This window comes from Vipera berus (genome assembly GCF_964194415.1).
Source record: "Vipera berus genome assembly, chromosome: 3".
Lineage (NCBI taxonomy): Eukaryota > Metazoa > Chordata > Lepidosauria > Squamata > Viperidae > Vipera > Vipera berus.
Window position 1 is genome coordinate 69,409,606 of NC_138204.1, and position 17,987 is coordinate 69,427,592.

Below are 17,987 nucleotides of genomic sequence, written 5' to 3' on the forward strand. Positions count from 1 at the left end.
TGGTTCCACAGGGCAGGCGCTCCCACAGAGAAGGCCCTCCCCCTGGGGGTCGCCAGCCGACATTGTCTAGCCGATGGCACCCTGAGGAGGCCCTCTCTGTGTGAGCGCACTGGGCGATGGGAAGTCGTTCCCGGCAGCAGACGGTCCTGCAAGTATCCCGGGCCTAAGCCATTTATTATGCTTAATAATAAATACGTTTAAATTATAAGCAAATTGGGTTTGATGAAGTGATGGGAAAGGGAAAAAAATTGTTCCGCTCTGAAAGATTAATAAATGTAAGAATTTACAAGTAAGAGAATAAGTGCACTTATCTGCCATCAAAACATATAATTACAGCTACTGACTCCATTCTACTAGTTTACTATTTGGGTAATTAGAATTTTCCTTCAGGTATTGCTGAATAACAGGGTATAGCAGTATAGAGAGTATATTTGGAGGCAATTTTATATTAGCTTTGTTTTGCAACAGCATGAAATATTTTATGATAGATTATACTGCATGCAACTTGGCATTTCTAGAAAGTTGGTTCCCCAAAGTTTTTGCCTTTGAAGAGGCTACAGTGATAACACTATGCATATATACTCAAGTGATATTGCATGTACTTCACGTTTGCCTCCTTTGTTCAGAAGCAAAGTATATTAAAAAGGTGGGCAATAAACTAGAAATGTGATTTGTATGTAGTTTTCCTATATGTGGTTTTCCTGAGCCAGAGGCATGAATTTAAATCTTTCTGCCTTCCCTATCTTGCTTTGGAGTCCATGCATATATTTATCAAAGACAATCTTGACAGCATCTTTTCTTCCTTATTGCTAGTTAGAAATATGGAATTTCTTTGCCTTCTCTTCATCAGTATGCACAAATCTTTTCTAATGGAGTCTAAGACTGAATTAGAGGGCAATGCTGGATGAATAAATGAGATATTAACAAGTAAAATGCAGAATATTAATACTGTAATAAAGAAGTTAAAACTATCCTGGTGTGAGAAAATTTAAATAGTGGGATAAAAGGGTAGAGATGCAGCTGTAAGAAATATGATTTATCATGAATTGTTCATAAGATACTTCAGGCTGCTTATAAGGTATTCAAGAAAAATCATTTATTGCAATAAATGTCAGAAACTAGCTGCATTTGACTGGATAGACTGGAAAAACTAAGGACTTGCCCCTGGCAATTATAAAATAGTAGTCACTCTGTTTCACACAGATTTAAAGGTTCTGATATCTTATTTTTGTAATTTTTATTTTCATTGAATAAAATCTTCTGAAGTCTTTCAACTTGAAGATGTGTCTAAACTCTGATTACTTTCCACTCAAATGTGCAGTACAGAAGACTCTCATACTGAAAGACATTTTTTGTCTTTGCACTTTTGTATTATTCTCTAGAGGATTTAGAGGACCAGTTGAATTTGTTACTATTGATAAAAGTCTTGAGCTGGTTCATGATGCTTGTCCCTTGTGTTGAAATTCTGTAGTATCAACAGTTTTGTTACATTTGGTTAAGCTGCAATTAGTTTCCAAAAGCTCATCCTTCTGTAAAACTACAGTACCCTCTGAACACACTTGACATAGAACAGTGTTTTCTTCTAACTGCAGCATTTGCGTACTGACAAAAACAGTCAATCATTCCTTTTTATCTCTGGCGTTTGTGTGTTTTTACAGTGAAAGTAATAGAATTAGATCTTGGTTTCCCCTAAATATAGAAAAAGCTACATTAAAGACTACAAAACCTCTGTGAAATCTTATACCTATATTAGAGATTTTAAAGCCACTGTGGCATCTTATACAATTACATATAGTTAATATAAAAAACACATTTTATTTCCATTATTATTCTGCAGACTATTATTTAAGAAAAACTTATTCAGAAAACTGTCCAAAGATGATTTTGGGGAAGAAAAAAGCTTGCTTTCTCAGAAGCTGTCACAAAATAGCCTCAGATTTATATAAGAAAATAAAAGAGATATAGTTCCTAAAATATGCTATATTTATTTAGAATTTTAGAAGTGTATATTTATTTAGAATTTTACTTTATTTTTCAGGTACTTTAACACGAGTGACAATAATTTACAATATTGGGGCCTTGACTACCCACCTCTTACTGCTTATCACAGTCTTCTGTGTGCTTATGTGTAAGTTAATTATTATATAGCCAATTGTTTAAAATAGTTTTTTAAAAAGAAAAAAAAGAATGCTGATTCAGAAGTTCTTTATATCCCTAAGTGTTCTGTGGTACATTCAGAGATTAATATCCCTAACAAGATTTTTTTTATGGAGAATAAAGAAAATGATTGGATATGGATGTTATATATAGAAAGTTTGAATTCCTGAATTGGGGTCATATCAAGAAATTATTTCCATATTTGTTCCTTAAATTTTACCTCCTCTAAATTGGGGAGGTAAAATTCAATATACATTCTCCAAATTTTCCCCAAAGCAACATTCCAGCTACTTTGAAGAATTCTAGTGACCATGCTTTGGGTGCAGGAGACAATTGTAGGTTGCAAGTTGCCCACTCCTGTACAGTTTATCTTATATTAGTTAAAGCATTCATATTATTTCACCTTTTGCTAACAAACTGTATATGAAAGTACTACCCAAATACCAAAATTGTTACAGATGAGACACAGAGGAGATTATACACTGCAAATGGATCTTATATATAGCCCAGGATTTATGTATTCAGCTTAAGCATCTAATTCTTTTTGTCTGGTATATAACTACGTATATCTTATGTTTAAAAAGACTATTTTATTTTATTTTATATTATTGTATATGTCCAAGGCATTTTTCATTAAGATGTTGAAATATTTTATAGTTTTGATCATACAGTTCACTATCACAAGCTACCCAAAGTTGTTGAGAGTTGGGGTGGCACACAAATTTGATAAATGATCATTATCAATATCAATATCAGTATAAGAAGGATAGGCTTTAAGTGGGACTTCTCTGTTTTAATCTGTAGCAAGATAAAAAAAATTTGTTCACAGTGATCAATATGTACCTATGTTTCTAGTTTGCAGAGGCCAACTGAGAAGCAGCTTTGAAGAGATAATCACTTTAAAGTTTAAAAATGACAAATCTTGTGCTGCAGGACACAAAAGACTTTAGACTTTATTTCTTATATTCTGTCTCAGAAATGGGCAATCTCTCTAGATATTTAAAACTGCAGTTCTATGTAGGTGGTTATCCTACCTTGTGCTGACAGGACTGAAATTAAAAATATCAAGAGAACAGCAGGTTGCCTATTCTGTTCTTAACAAAATTGTAATTAACAAATTAATGGCCACAATTTCCTTTTTTTACTTTTATAAAAGAAATATAACTAGCTGATAAAAGCTCTGCATAGATCTAGAAAATTGTATGCTATTTTATTGCCTTGAACTGGCTTTATAATACTATTGTTACAATATGAGTTTTACTTTTTTTCTGTGATCAACATAGCTATTTTTTGTTTTAAAAAAACACTGGAATAGATATGTTGAAATTATCAGCAGTGTTTTACTATTGCTTTTAGTTGTCAGAAACTGGACTAAAAGCCAAAGAATTTTTGTAAATTCATTTAAGGTGAAGAATATTATTCAGAGTTGTCTCTGCTACCTTGTTTTACTGTTAAAAATCTGAGGAATATGTTTACAATATTCAAAAGAAAAACTACTATAAGGTTTTTTTTACATTTGATGATTAAGTACCATTAAATGAACAGTTATTACAGATTTAGATTAATTTATCCTATCATACCTTATAAGTATTCACCTAGGAGAATTCTCTGTTTTTTCTTATTTGTCACTTTTTTAGGGCAAAGTTAATAAATCCCAGCTGGATTGCTCTACACACATCTCGTGGGTATGAGAGTCAGTCACACAAGTTATTTATGCGTGCATCAGGTAGGAAATGTTGTTGTTTTTTAACAAAACTATACAAGGCATTTCATCGGATCCTATATTGTTCATTTGGAGATGCTCCATATAAGAAGAGTTTGCAGAGTTTGATAGAAGTAATTATAATCTCTAATGGCACCGGTGTACTATTAATAATACAGCTTTATACTTACAAAATACTATTATGAAAGGGATTGTTCAAGGAACTACATTACAGAATTCTGAATAACTAGCCAAATACAAATGATTATATAAATTGTAGCAGTTACATTGTTTTATTTTACATTAGGTAATTAAATCTGCTTTGTCTAATATGCAGGTAATATTTGAATACAAAATGCTCAAAAAATAATGGCAGTAAAGTAAAGTAACAGCTTGTCCTCCATTCCACATTATATAAAACTAAATTTTTGATAACACTGAAGCTCGAGTCAATAATATATAAAGGTGTACAAGATGACAACACTAAATGAAATAGAAGCTTTGACTAATTCTAATTTCATATATTATATAACGGGGTGTTTCTTCTTCCTTCAAGTATTTTCAGTTTTTATGGAAATACTAGACTAAACTTTGATAGAGTAGATCAGGAACGTTTGGCCTTGGCAACTTTAAGACTTGTGGACTTCAACTCCCAGAATTCCCTAACTAGCCAGGCTGGATTTGAAGCCGCAGGTCTTAAAGTTGCTAAGGTTGGATACCCCTGGAGTAGATGTTACCCTCCACGCTTCCTGGAAAGTTATTGTCAGGGATTTGGTGATTTTCCATAGAGGACTGGAACAGCAAAGAGAAAAAAAAGAGACAGTTGTATTGCTTGTCCAGTGCTCTTCTTGCAGTAGAGCTGGAACTGTTAATTTGGGTCCAGCCAACATTTTTAGGGTGCTACTGAAATGGATGCTAATATGCACATACAAAATTAAATGCTTCTTACTGTATAACAATATTTTTCTTATTATGTAATAACTTTTCCCAGCCATTTAAAAACTGCTAGTATTCTATACAGAATCATAACATTAAGTAGTGATTACTTTTACAATTAAATCAAAATGATTATTGTTTTCATAAACACATTAATTGATATTAATATGGTGGTTAATAATGATAGAAAAACAAAGCCAGCATATCATATGACTTCTTTATTAATCAGCTTAAACAATTAATTGGTTTGTGTTATTCGTTCTCTAGCAGTGAATAGAATTGTGCAAAAAAAACCCAAAAAACAACTTACATTAGTTTCTTCTTATTGCTGATAAACTTGGGCAGAATTAGACACTCCCCTGCATCACCTCTTATGTTGGCCACAAACCTTTCCATCTGGTCTTTAGTAATTGATTGCACTTTAAAAATCACTAGAACCAAATTACCCTTGAAATAGTCTTTAATAACACTCAAGTCAACACGCCTGATAAATCATTGATGTACAAACCAAACAAATGGATAGACATTTTTTAACAATAGCCATTAAATGAATGTTATCAAGGTTACAGAATCCAATATTGTTAAATGTTAACCATTATTTTTTTCCCATTTTAGAAAATTCTCCCTCTATATCTATATACTGGGGGGAAAACCCTAATGTTTTGAAAAATCACTCGTGTTGTAATTTGGCAGTATAATTCTATTTTTTTTAAAAAAAACTAACTTTATGTATATACGGTAATAATTTTATAATTATTATATAACAAATGAGTCTGCTTCCTATACCATGAAGTGCACACACTCAAGTGGGTGGTATAGTGGCAATAATCAAACGTAGTATTATGAAAATGAACCTCTGTCCCACATACTTCTTGTACTGCTCCCTTTTTTTGAGTTAGAAAATTGTCAACAGTTTCATTGGGTTAATATGAGCTTCAGCTGATGTTTTATTTTGGTATCTTTTGCTATGAATTGCTGCGATTCTATTTTCTATTTTTATAGTCTCCCTCAATCAGAGAATTCTAGGTAGATTTCAACAGCATAAATATAGAACAATAAATAAATTGTAAACATCTTCAAAATGGATGCTTCTGGCAATAAAATAGAGTCTAGATTTTGATGGTCTCCAAATACTTTGATAGCCTCCAACTTCCCAGCTGTTGCAGGCAGCCCAACAGAATACGAGGGCAATTCAGAAATAAACCTCCGTTTGGTTATCAATGACAGCCATTCAAATTGAGGCACTTGTCATAATGTCTTACAAGGTTTGAAATTCCTTAGTAGTAGTCACTCGGCGCCAAATCTGGGTTATAGGAAGGATGATCAAAAACATCCCAACGGAACTGCTTCAAAAGTTCTTGGGTGCGTCTAGCTTGGCGAGTGTTGTCGTGAACCAACACCACATCGGAAGTGGTGCCATAGAAAATCCCGCCAAATGTGAAGATGCCAAAGGAGTACTGCTAGTGAAGTTCATGGAGCGTGGTTCGACCATCAGTTCAGAAGTCTACTGTGAAACGTTACAAAAACTCAGGCAAGCCATCCATAACAAGTGTCGGGGCATGCTGACTTCTGGTGTGGTGTTGGTTCACGATAATGCTCGCCCGCACACTGGTAGACGCACCCAAGAAGTTTTTAAATAGTTCCGTTGGGATGTTTTTGATCACCCCCGCCCTATAACCCAGATTTGGCGCCAAGCTACTAGGGAATTTCAAACCTTGTAAGATGTTATGACAAGTGCCTCAATTTGAATGGCGATTATGTCAAAAAGTAATGTAATGTTGTAGTTGTCTCATGTGTATAATAAAAGTTCTGTATCTGCGAGTGTCTGTCATTGTTAACCAAATGGAGGTTTATTTCTGAATTGCCTTCATACAATGATGGATGGTAACAAACACCAATAGAGAGTTTAAAGGACCAAGAACAATACACTTCCCTCTTTGAGTTACTAATAAAGCATGCTCACTTCATTGAATGTAATCTCAAAAATATCTCAGATAACAGTACAGGATCCAGATTTGCTCACTGTATTTGCTCACCAGGCTTCAGCTGGTGCAGAATGCGGCCGAGTGGTGGTGGGGGCTTCCTGATACTCCCATGTAACACCTCTACTCCGCGAGCTGCATTGGCTTCCGGTTGCCCTCCGGGTGAGATTCAAGGTGCTGGTAATGACCTATAAAGCCCTAAATGGCATGGGTCCGGACTACCTACGGGAGCACCTGCTGCCAGCATCAACTTCCCTTTGTCCAGTGCGCTCCCAGAGAGGGCCTCCTCAGGGTGCCGTCGGTCAAAGAGTGTCGACTGGTGGCCCCCAGGGGGAGGGCATTCTCTGTGGGCACGCCAGACCATTGGAACCGTTTACCGGTTGAGCTCCGGATGGCTCCTGACCTTCGCTCCTTCCGCCGTGACCTAAACACTTACTTATTTGAACAAGCCGGCCTGGTCTGATGGGAGTGGGGTATTTTAATATTAATTTTATTAATTTTTATTGTAATTTTGGGCTACACTATTTAATTCCTTCTTAAATTTTGTACATTGTATTTTTTATTGTATTGCCCTGTACACCGCCCTGAGTCCTTCGGGAGAAGGGCGGTATAGAAATTAAATTACTATTATTATTATTATTGGGTTCTGTCCCACTGGCATCCAGCCCACGTGAGCAATGTTATGTGCCAAGAAACCCACAAAATCATTTACTGAGCCTGTAGGTATTTTAACCCACCCATATTTCCTTAAAAAAAACCAACCTCCGATGGCTTTGATTGAGTCTGCTAGGAGAAAATCTGTGAATGCAGTAAGTGCAGAGAATTCATGCTAGGCTTCTCTTGCTGCTCTGTGCAGCTTAAAAACAAACCCTTATCAGTACATGATCTGATGAATTTCTGGTTTTTCTGTGACCGCTGTTTGTGGATGTCCCTTTAGTCATTTCATTTCCCTTAATTCTTCATTAAACCAAGCAGCCACCCAGGATCATCAATTGGGAAGAGCCCTTGTAGGAACAGTCCCATCAAGCACTCCAGTGGTCTCCATGTTCCAAAGGCCCACCTGACACATGAGGATGTTTTGGTTGTTTTTCCTAGCTTTTTAAGCATCAGCAGTGCCTGTAACTAGGAACTCCTTCTCTAGGATTACTGCACACACACAAGCAAACATACATGCAGACACATACAGAAACAGCCATGTTTGCACATATTATAGTCATCTAGGTATGTATGAAATATGGACAGAAAATGTAGATGTGGATAAGCCTTCCCCATTTTGGCCATAGTGGTTTAACCTTGATTAGCTCATTTCAATGGAACGTTTAATTAGTTGTTGTTTTTTTCAATAAAAAAGAGGCAAAGTGGCAACCACACAGCTGTGGATAGTGCCCATTTGATCAGGTTGCATTCCTGAACCATAACATGCAGGGAAAAGTATGAAGGAAACTCCATCAATGGTTCATAATGAAAACAAGAATTAAGGAAAAACAAAAGGGAATTATGAGAAATATTGGTTTGATGATTGTATATCATTTTCTGTCTTGCAGTTCTTGTTGCTGATATGCTAGTTTATATTCCTGCAGTAATCTTATACTGCTGTTATTTAAAAGAGACATCAGTAAAAAAGAAGGTTGGTATATTTTTCTTTGCAACAAAAATAATGTTTCTATGTGAAAAAAGTAAGGAATGTAGTGAATAATTAGATAAACAATATTAGTCCAATTATAATAAAAACATTAATTTAACAGTGTTTATTATGGTATTTCACAAGAAAAAATACATGTTGATCTATTTATGTAAAATAAACAAGGATTACAATTAAAACAGGTAGCATAAAATATGATTAACATAGAGCCAGTTTGTTCTAGTGGTTAAAGTACCAGGCTAGGAAGTGGGAGACAGTGAGTTCTAGTCCCACCTTAGCCATGACAGCTGATGGGATGACTCAGCCCAACCCACCTCACAGGGTGGTTGTTGTGTGGAAAATAGAGGAAGGATGCTATGTTGGATATGTTCGCTATCTTGAGTTGCTTATAAAAATAATAAAACACAGGAAATAAATAAAATTAATTAATTAATTGCAATTTCTTTCTAATGACAATGCAAGTCAAACTTTTTCCCCTCCCTCATTGTATAGAAGTGAAATAATCAAGAGCACGAGGATAAAATAGAACTTTGTATTACTCCTCAAGTCAATGGCTGCTGGGAAGAGCAAATGTTTCAAAATCCTATCTCAAACTAATCTGTCAGAATGGATCAACATCACCTCTCGGTTCAGCCCAGCCAAATCACATAGAAGAATATTACTGTTGGTTGTATCGAAAACTGCCGAGGAGTCCTGAAAACTAGAGGTTGCCTAGATACAGAACTAGACATTAAACCAAATTTGAATGAATTAAAATTGTGCAGGACTGCTCTAGATTCTTATTCAAGACTTAGGATAGATAGCTGAATCAAATGTAACTTTTTAATGAACTGTAATATCCTTAGACCTGAGAGGCACTGTTCTACTCTCAAAATATACATTATGTCTGAATTCCAAATTCTTAGTCTTATTCTGATAAAAGATGAAGCAGTATGTAGTATATAGGAAATAGATATCAGTTCTCATAAATCTTTTCCAGATCTTCAGATTGCACAAATAAACCTCACTATGCTCCCAGAAACTGAAGAAATATCTTAAGCTTCTGTGATACTTATTTAGTTCCGTAATGCTATAACTTTTCCCAAAACCTTTTTCCTCAGAGACAAAAAGGACTAGTTTTGGTCCCATCTCCATTAGCGAGATCATATACACCTCTTATAATCTTTATAGACAGAACCTGTTTTTAAAATAAAGGAAATATAGCCCATAGTTAGGACAGATTATTTACTTTTTATTTGTTTATGACTAGAAAAAGCATACAGAAGTAATAGCCACTGCCAGTTTAATAACAATGAAATGCAATAGCAACCATCCAGTGTAAGATGATGATGATGATGATGATGATGATGATGATGATTATAATAATAATAAATGTAATTAATATAATATTTCTGGCACTAGAAATTTTATATGGGCTAGTCTCAAAGATATCCTGTTTTGACTAGCTAACAGGGTAAGGGGTCAAGTCCAAAAATGGAAGTTGTAAGCCTACAGAGAACCTTGTCTACTTCTTTGTAAATCACTGGCTGAAAAACCTCCCCCATGCCACCACAAGGCACTACCTTTGCCACCCCATGAGATACCTGTCCACATAGCATCCAATTCAGAGCACCTCTGAATGATTTCATACATAAAATCATCAGAGACATGTCATTCTTGTCTAGTGGGTGTTTCTATCAAATAAGCCCACTGTAACTTGTAATTCCTTGGGCCAAGTAAATCTCAGATCTTGTTATAGTAAAATGTCTGTGTGTCACGATCATTTTATTTTATGTTTCTGAGTCACAAAGGTACCCTCAGCCATGGAAGCTCACTTTGGGCCCAACACACACTGGCTCCAACCTGCCTTACAGGGTAGTTGTGGGGGGAAATGGAAGGCAAGAGTGTTACACTGTCTTGAGTTTGTGAACAAAGGTTGGAATATCAAGTTAAGAAACAAACATTAAACATGTAATTGGGTTATACTTTTGAAAAAAACCAATCAAAAACAAAATAGATTGCATCGCAATAGATTTAGCACTGTTTTGTTTGCATCTTTTTAGATGGAAGTTCAATGGGCTGACAGTTCCAGTATAATCTTTCTAAAGAAAAATGAATGTTCCCATTTTACCTGTTTCGTTGATTTTTGTTTGTTTGTTTGTTCTCAGATTTCTAGTGCTCTCTGCACATTGCTTTATCCAGGTCTCATTCTGATTGACTATGGACATTTTCAGTATCTTTTTTGTTGTTGTTGTTCTGTGAATTTTTTTGTAATGCATGGATATTGTGGAATAGGTCTGTTGCTGTGTGGGTAAGAAAAGGGAAGGGTTAAAGTGCACTAGAGTGCAAGCTACATTTTTTTCTGCCCCGTTTTATTATGTTAAGACATAAGAATTGCTTTCCTGCCATCTCAGAATGATGCTGTGTTACCTCTGTGGCATGAGGTAGGTTTTGGTGGCAGCGGACAACCAATAGAATCCTTGTTATATTTGCATATTCTTCAACAGCAAGCTCTTTATAGATTGTTACCCTTAACAGAACAAACATATATAATTCCGTGAGTCTTGGTCTCACTTTGTGGGGAGTGCTGTTTCTCTCTTATGACTTTGACCTTTTGGGCTCGATAGCATTTTGTTTTGCTATAAACTACAAACAAATGGAGCTCTACCACGCTTTGCCCTTCTTCTGCTACCTGCTGGGAAAGTGCTTCAAAAAAGGCCTGATGGGCAAGGGGTGAGTATCTTTACAAGCTGACATCCAGAAAATGGTCCTGGAATGCACTTAGGCTGTTTTGCCTTGGGAATTTGTGCATGTCATTCATTTCTTGATTAGCCTTTGCAGTAGGGATTCATGTCATTATCATCCCCCTTCCCCCCAGAGAAGCATGTTTCTCCTAAGTCATTAAATAACATACTAAATAGTTTTAAGAGTGTCTATAGTGTATCAAAATACACACAACTATCTTTTCTCTTCAACACCTGTCATTAGTTAAGCACAGGTCACAAATGTACACCCATATTTAGAAGATAAGAGTTTAGAATGTTTTCTTCTTCTTCTTGGGGGTGGCAGGGAGAGCATATTTAACAGTTTTCTTAATTTTTCTAATAGATATCCTACTTGGGAAAGTAAACTTTTAAGTTTGAAAGCACTATACATAAAAATCCACTTCTTCAGGGCTTGATATATTTTTTTTCCTTCTTTTTTCTTACAGGTTGTGGCTGTTGATGAAACTGTCTTTTATTGTCATTCTTTCTTTTGCAATCTGCTGGCTCCCATTTTGTACGGACACTGAACAAATTTTGCAAGTGCTCAGAAGGCTCTTTCCAGTAGATCGAGGTTTGTTTGAGGTATGCTTCATGTTCCCCCTCCCAAGCTTCTTGTAAATGTTTTATATTTTTAGCTCCCTTGAGAAACCTTCACTTTGACCCTTAGGGATTTCATGTGGAAGATACACCAGAAGGCTAGTAATATGATCTGGCTTCTCTGACTGTCATTTCTTGCCAGTTATTTAATCCAGCATTTAACCCCTAGCTCAGCTGGCATCTTCTAGGATATTATACAAATAGAATTAATCCCATCGTCAGATCTATAGTTCAGGCATACATTTTTCAAATACATTCCACAATAATAAACAATGTCCTTGCACAATCTAGAGGTTTTAAAAAAATAATACAATATGAAAAAAAACACGAATTCAATGTTTCTTTTTTTAAAAAAACAATCTTCCGAAATAGATATTGGGTTGATGCTCAAATTTGCATGATTTAAATTTGTCCTGGTGGAAAATTTACAATTTTGTTTGGGTGAGGTAAAGCCTAAAGATGTTGACCATAAACTGGGTGGTTTTTATCACTGGTATTACATTTATTAATTTGTTTGCACCAGACAGAGAAACAGTTATACAGTTTGCAGCAGACTCGCCCCTGAAAATCATTAAGAAGCACAGCATTGGTGATGGCACATTGTAAGAAACACTTAGGATCTTATTCCCCAGTCATATACTGACTGAAATGTTACACGATGAAATAGAAATAGAAATGTGACATGAAGAATAGAAATTCATAAACCAGAGGACTGACAAGCAGTTTGTTTTTCTGACTGTTAATCTCGCTTTATGCTTTTTTAAAAAATGTGTTGTAGATTTTAATAAAATGGGTCTGTATGATTTAAAAACTTCACACAGTGTATTCAGTGTTAACTGAAAGATTTTTAGAGCTGGCACAGGAATGGCTGATTGGGATATTAATCTGGGTAAACTAAGAAACTGTCTACCTAAGCAATGCACAGTAAGTTTATACTGGGGTGCCTATGACAGGTTCTTTGAATTGATTCCCATTTACAGACATGTCTTCAGTGCTGATAATTGTAAAACTTCACTGGCTATTAGTTTGGCACCTTATATGTTGGTAGTGCTGCCAAGCACTTGTCACCTTCAGCAAATTTGCAGTGCGCGTTCTGTATTCTTGTAAGAGAACAAGGAGATTGTTCAGTTGTTTGTAGTAGCTTTTTTGCTGTTATGTCTACACAGCTGTGATTCAAGCAGCTGTTTAGGGATGAGTTTCATGAGTATGCTAGCTGTGTGGTTACAAATTTAATTTGGAAAGTGATCCTAGCACAACTGCTAATGTCTTTAGACTTCGTGATTTATTAGGGGTTAACTCTGTCATTGCTGGCAGCTAGCAAGCGGTGCTAAATATGTACTAGTAAGAGAATGTGGCAGAATGTAGTATGGCTTCACATTTGGAAAAAAAATGTTTCATGTTGCTTTTTAAAATCTGGGTAATAGATAGTTACAGGTGATTTTGTAGCATTGACAGTCTGTGGTCTCTTCAAAAAGAGTACACAGATACGTTTAATTTCATGTAGATGATTTGTGCCATTCCATGTATATAAAATTATGCTTTACTTTCAATATAATGCATACATTAAATATATTTTCAGGATAAAGTAGCCAATATTTGGTGCGCTGTAAGCATTCTTTTCAAAATAAAGACAATTCTGCCAACAGAGATACAACTTAAATTAAGGTATGTAAATATCAAACTCCCAAGCAGTTTCATATTATGGTTTTAGCAAAAGATGAATTTCAAAGAACATAATTTAGAATTATTTAGATTTAGAATTATTTATGTTATATAAAACTATATAGAATTATATTTAAACGGCTTCGATAAAAAAAGATTATTTCAACATTTTGTGGAGCTGTTCTCTGCTTGTTGGTTTATTAATTTGTGATTCAGCTGAATCGATAACATCATCATCATGAAAGGAATCTTATTTCTCTTCGTAACTATAAAAACTGAGCAATACCAAAGTGTTCCTAAACAATTCTCATCTGATTCTTGATTCAGAATTAATCTGGTTATTGAAATCAATGGTTTTAATATATTATTACTTTATTTTTTTAGTTTTGCTTTAACATTCCTGACTGTACTTCCCAGTTGCATAAAACTGACTCTGCAACCTTCACTCAGAGGATTTAAATATGGCTTGGTAAGTGTTTAATAACACATATTTAAATATAGTTTAATTCATAGTTTTGCAATATGTAATAATCTCTTTTCTTCATCTCTGTTATGGCTGATAGGGATGTGGAGAAGTGAAAAAAAAATCCCAATTCCAATCAGTGATTCCCTATAAAACAATCAGTTGGGCAAAATGTTGCTGACTTCCCCATTCTTAATTTCCCCTTTCCTGCTTCATTTGAACATGTGATCTAGTATGGAGTTGGAAAGAATTGAAGAAATTATGTTCTGCATGCTTCCTCTTATTTATTAATTTGTGTGTGTGTGTGTAGTGGTTAAGGTTGTGGCCTAGAAACTAAGAACCATGAGTTCTAGTCCTGCCTTAGACCTGAAAGCCAGCTGTGTGACCTTGGGCCAGTCACTCTCTCTCAGCCCAAACCAGTTCACAGGATGTGTAGTGGGGAAAATAAGATAATAAGGAGTATTATCTATGTTTAATATGTATGCTCGCTGCTTGGGTTACTTAAAAAATAATAAGGTGAGGTAGAAATCTAATAAACAAAACAAAACAAAACATTTCTTTCCAAAGGAGGCCATCAGAGGCAACTTAAAACTTCATATTTTGTTCCTTTTTTTCTTTTGCCAAAAATTCCTTTAATTTTCTATTACTGAAGGAAAATAACATAGTAAAATTGATAAAAACAATTTTGGAATGCAATATTTATTTAGCAAAGATACAAATTACACCGTAGCATTGGGAATCATCATAAAATGAAAAGGATCTTACCGGTTATTTTGGTTAAAAAATCCCGAGTTGGGAAAATACGCCAAATCTATCTTTTATAATGCTTTGTCTACCATATTATTATGATTTGTCCATTTAAAGATTTGTTTTTATCAAGTTCTTTTAGTATCCTAGAATGCAGCTAATGGGAGCTAGATTTGTGGAGACCTTGATGCTCTCTGAGCTTAGTTGTTTGCTTGCAAACATTTCATTACCCACCTGGGCAACATCATGATTATGGCACATAATGATAACCCTAACCTTTGATGTTACCTTGTTACCTAATGAAATATCCTGAAGCAAACTAAGGTCAGAGAGTATTAAGAACTCCAAGTTCAACCCTGTGAACCACATATATTGCCTTGTGTTGTAGATAGCTATTTTCCTATCAATTCTTTTAAGGATCTTCAACTATGGTCTCTAATCTGTCATCATCTGCATGCACAATAAGTTAGGAGATATTCTACTCCATAGACAATAGTCTATTTATAAGGTCCCTGGAGTTATTTGGCAATAAAATAATCCATAATATCTCATTGAACAGTAAACATGGAATGAATAACTTGCTTAAATGATAGGCTCTTGCACTGTTAGTGGTCCTTGACATTGGACTGCTACCTCTCATATTTGTCAGAACACTGAAAAACTTAAAGGTGTGATTAAAAACTGATCATAAAACTTCACAGCCAAATTTAGTATTTCAGATCAGAGACGGGTAGAGCTCCACCATACCAGAAGCCTATTTTAAATCCTTCTCAATTTGTTTAGATCACTTAGTTTTTACATCAGTGATTTGTCAGTTATGTTCATTTGTTTAGAGGCCTTTACCTGGTTGATGGTTCATGCTAGCATCTCTCATCAACTAATCAGCTAATTTGAGGTATCCTATTGTGAGCCTTGGCCAAGTAGCCATAGTTTATGATACAAATAAAAGCTTTTGGTAATAAAAGTGTGGAATTGATGGCCATGATTAATAGCACAAAAATCCTCAGTAGCAGATCTTGTCTAGCATTTAACATTGTTAACTTTCTTTTTCAAAGGTTTGCTGTTCATTGTCTTTCTTTCTCTTCTCATTCCAAGTGCATGAAAAATCTATTCTTCTTGTTTCGGTGTAAGTAGTATTTTATATTAAAAATACTTTAATTATTATATTAAAACACTTCAAACTGATACCCTGGAAATATGTGTGAGAAAAACTGTAGTGCTGACAAAAAGGTTCTAGAATAAGATTCAAGCTCCTATACAGGACCACTACATTTGCATAACATGTGACTTGTGTCTACGAATTTATGCTCTCCCTTTCCAATAGAATCAGGAAGGTGAAATCATGGATTTTTCTTAGGTCCCAGAATACTGAGTATGCATTGAAGGTGTAGCTCAGGGGTGTCAAACTGCCGGCCGGCAGGCTAGATACGTCATGCTGAAACCGCACCCACCCCATTGCCGGCAGTGGAAAAAAAGTTGTGATATGTCGCAACAGGTCACATGACGTTGCGAGTTTGACACCCCTGGTGTAGCTGAGAAGCAATGACCACGCAACCAGATTCTTTTATTGCAGAAGGTATCAAAGACATGAAGTATTGCTTACTCCTATAGAAAGATCCAGTATTTAGTGTTAATTCATTTATTTTACTGCCCTTTACGATTATCAGAGAAGCAGCAGCTGAAAAGTTATTATGTTTCTTAAACAATGCTTTTGAGCTTATATTTCGGTTTTCTCCTTAGACCAGTCTGCTTAGTTATACATGACATTCCTTTTATCTCTACATGGTTTCTTCTAGTTTCAACTTTCAGGTGAGTTTGAATGTTATTTCTAAACAATTCTTCTTATTTTAAGAAGACATTTTAAGATTTATTTTACATAGTAATTATTTGGCTTGTATAACCTTGCTAGAATTCACAGTAATTCATGTTTCCCTTTACAGCATGCTTCCCCTTCTATTAAAGGATGGCCTTTTTTTGTCTTACACTGTCACAATGTTGGCTTTCCTCCTGGTGTGTACAACGTCTTTTTCAATATTTGAAAAAACATCTGAAGAAGATCTGCAGCTAAAAAAGCTTTCCAATTATCTAAGGAAATACATTACTTGGTTTAAGACATTTTCAAAAGTCATGAAGAGTTTAGTAAGTAACTGTTTCATATACATATTATGTGTACTAATTTTACCAAGACCACATTCATGATTTGCATTTGTTTTTCTTACCAAAGCACAAACCACTATATTAAGTTGCCAAACTCCCCAGCTGAATTATTGAATTACATTTATTCAGTAAGACTGTTATCAAATGACTGCTAGAACACGTATCCATTCTGCATTACTTCTGAGCAGCATCTAGCATCTTATAACCATAATCCTTCAAGTTGACTAATAAAATGAACTCCTTCATTCCAGTGTGTTACCATGTTGGTAATGCTGTGAGCACTTTATATACATTAGCAATAGTAGGATTATTTTTCTACTATTTAACGTATATTTAATGTTATTTGATTAGCATCAACTGGCAACTGGTCAATATGATGTGCTGCAGAGACAGTAAATTCATTGAAATATTTATTTATTAAATGTATATGCCACCACCTAATGAAAACACTTACTGGGCATTGTAAAGCTGTAGTAACCATCACCTCTTTTCTCTTCTCCTACCCCAACATTCAGTTCTTCATCTCAGTAACTCTGATGAGCATCCTGGCTCTACTGAGCGCTACGATGGAACCTCCAAAGCATCTACCAGATTTATTTCCAGTAGCTGTCTCTGTTGTATCCTGCTTACACTTTCTCTTTTTTTTACTATATTTTAACATCATTGCAATGTGGGAATCAAAAGATGGTCGAAACCAGAAAAAAAATAATTAATTTTAAGTGCCAACTTGGAAAATTAATGGCTCTTACTTGGGACATGCCATTAATGTTTCCATAGATCTTTGTCTTGAAGTGTTCTATAATGGAATGAAATTCTTTTTGTCATTTGATATATTTTCTAAGAAAAGCCAAATTAAAATATTTACATGTCAATATGTGCTGCTCATAAGAGGCTTGTGCTTACCTGCTCTTTTCTGTACAGTAAGTTTGATAGTAAGTTCAAAATAAATCCAGAAAATAAGAAGCATCTCAACAATCTGTGCAAGTTTATTTTAAACAGATATAATACCCCAATAATTTAATAATGTTATGATTGGTTTAGTGCACTTCCCAAAATAAAACATGTTGACGTTACTGATTGTATGTTACAGCAATTACTCATGTCTATTGCTGCTAAGTGCTATCTCTTACAGTGTATTTGATTACATATAATAAATTGCCTTATACTAAATTTCAGTATCCTATAAGCTTAAAATCAT

The 17,987-nt window shown here is 35.0% G+C and overlaps 1 protein-coding gene across 1 annotated transcript in view; it reads left to right on the forward strand.

The window, feature by feature from the left end:
- Positions 1-17,661, forward strand: part of ALG6 (ALG6 alpha-1,3-glucosyltransferase) — a 28,319-nt gene extending 10,658 nt beyond the window's left edge. Inside the window, exons 5-16 of the mRNA XM_081325879.1 lie at positions 2,039-2,128; positions 3,795-3,883; positions 8,322-8,404; positions 10,567-10,631; positions 10,937-11,131; positions 11,610-11,745; positions 13,340-13,425; positions 13,807-13,891; positions 15,688-15,758; positions 16,373-16,441; positions 16,573-16,771; positions 17,305-17,661. Of these exons, the coding sequence (XP_081182005.1) occupies positions 2,039-2,128; positions 3,795-3,883; positions 8,322-8,404; positions 10,567-10,631; positions 10,937-11,131; positions 11,610-11,745; positions 13,340-13,425; positions 13,807-13,891; positions 15,688-15,758; positions 16,373-16,441; positions 16,573-16,771; positions 17,305-17,502 (1,366 nt within the window). The 3' untranslated portion in view covers positions 17,503-17,661. The remainder of the gene's footprint in view (positions 1-2,038; positions 2,129-3,794; positions 3,884-8,321; positions 8,405-10,566; positions 10,632-10,936; positions 11,132-11,609; positions 11,746-13,339; positions 13,426-13,806; positions 13,892-15,687; positions 15,759-16,372; positions 16,442-16,572; positions 16,772-17,304) is intronic.
- Positions 17,662-17,987: the final 326 nt, after the last annotated feature.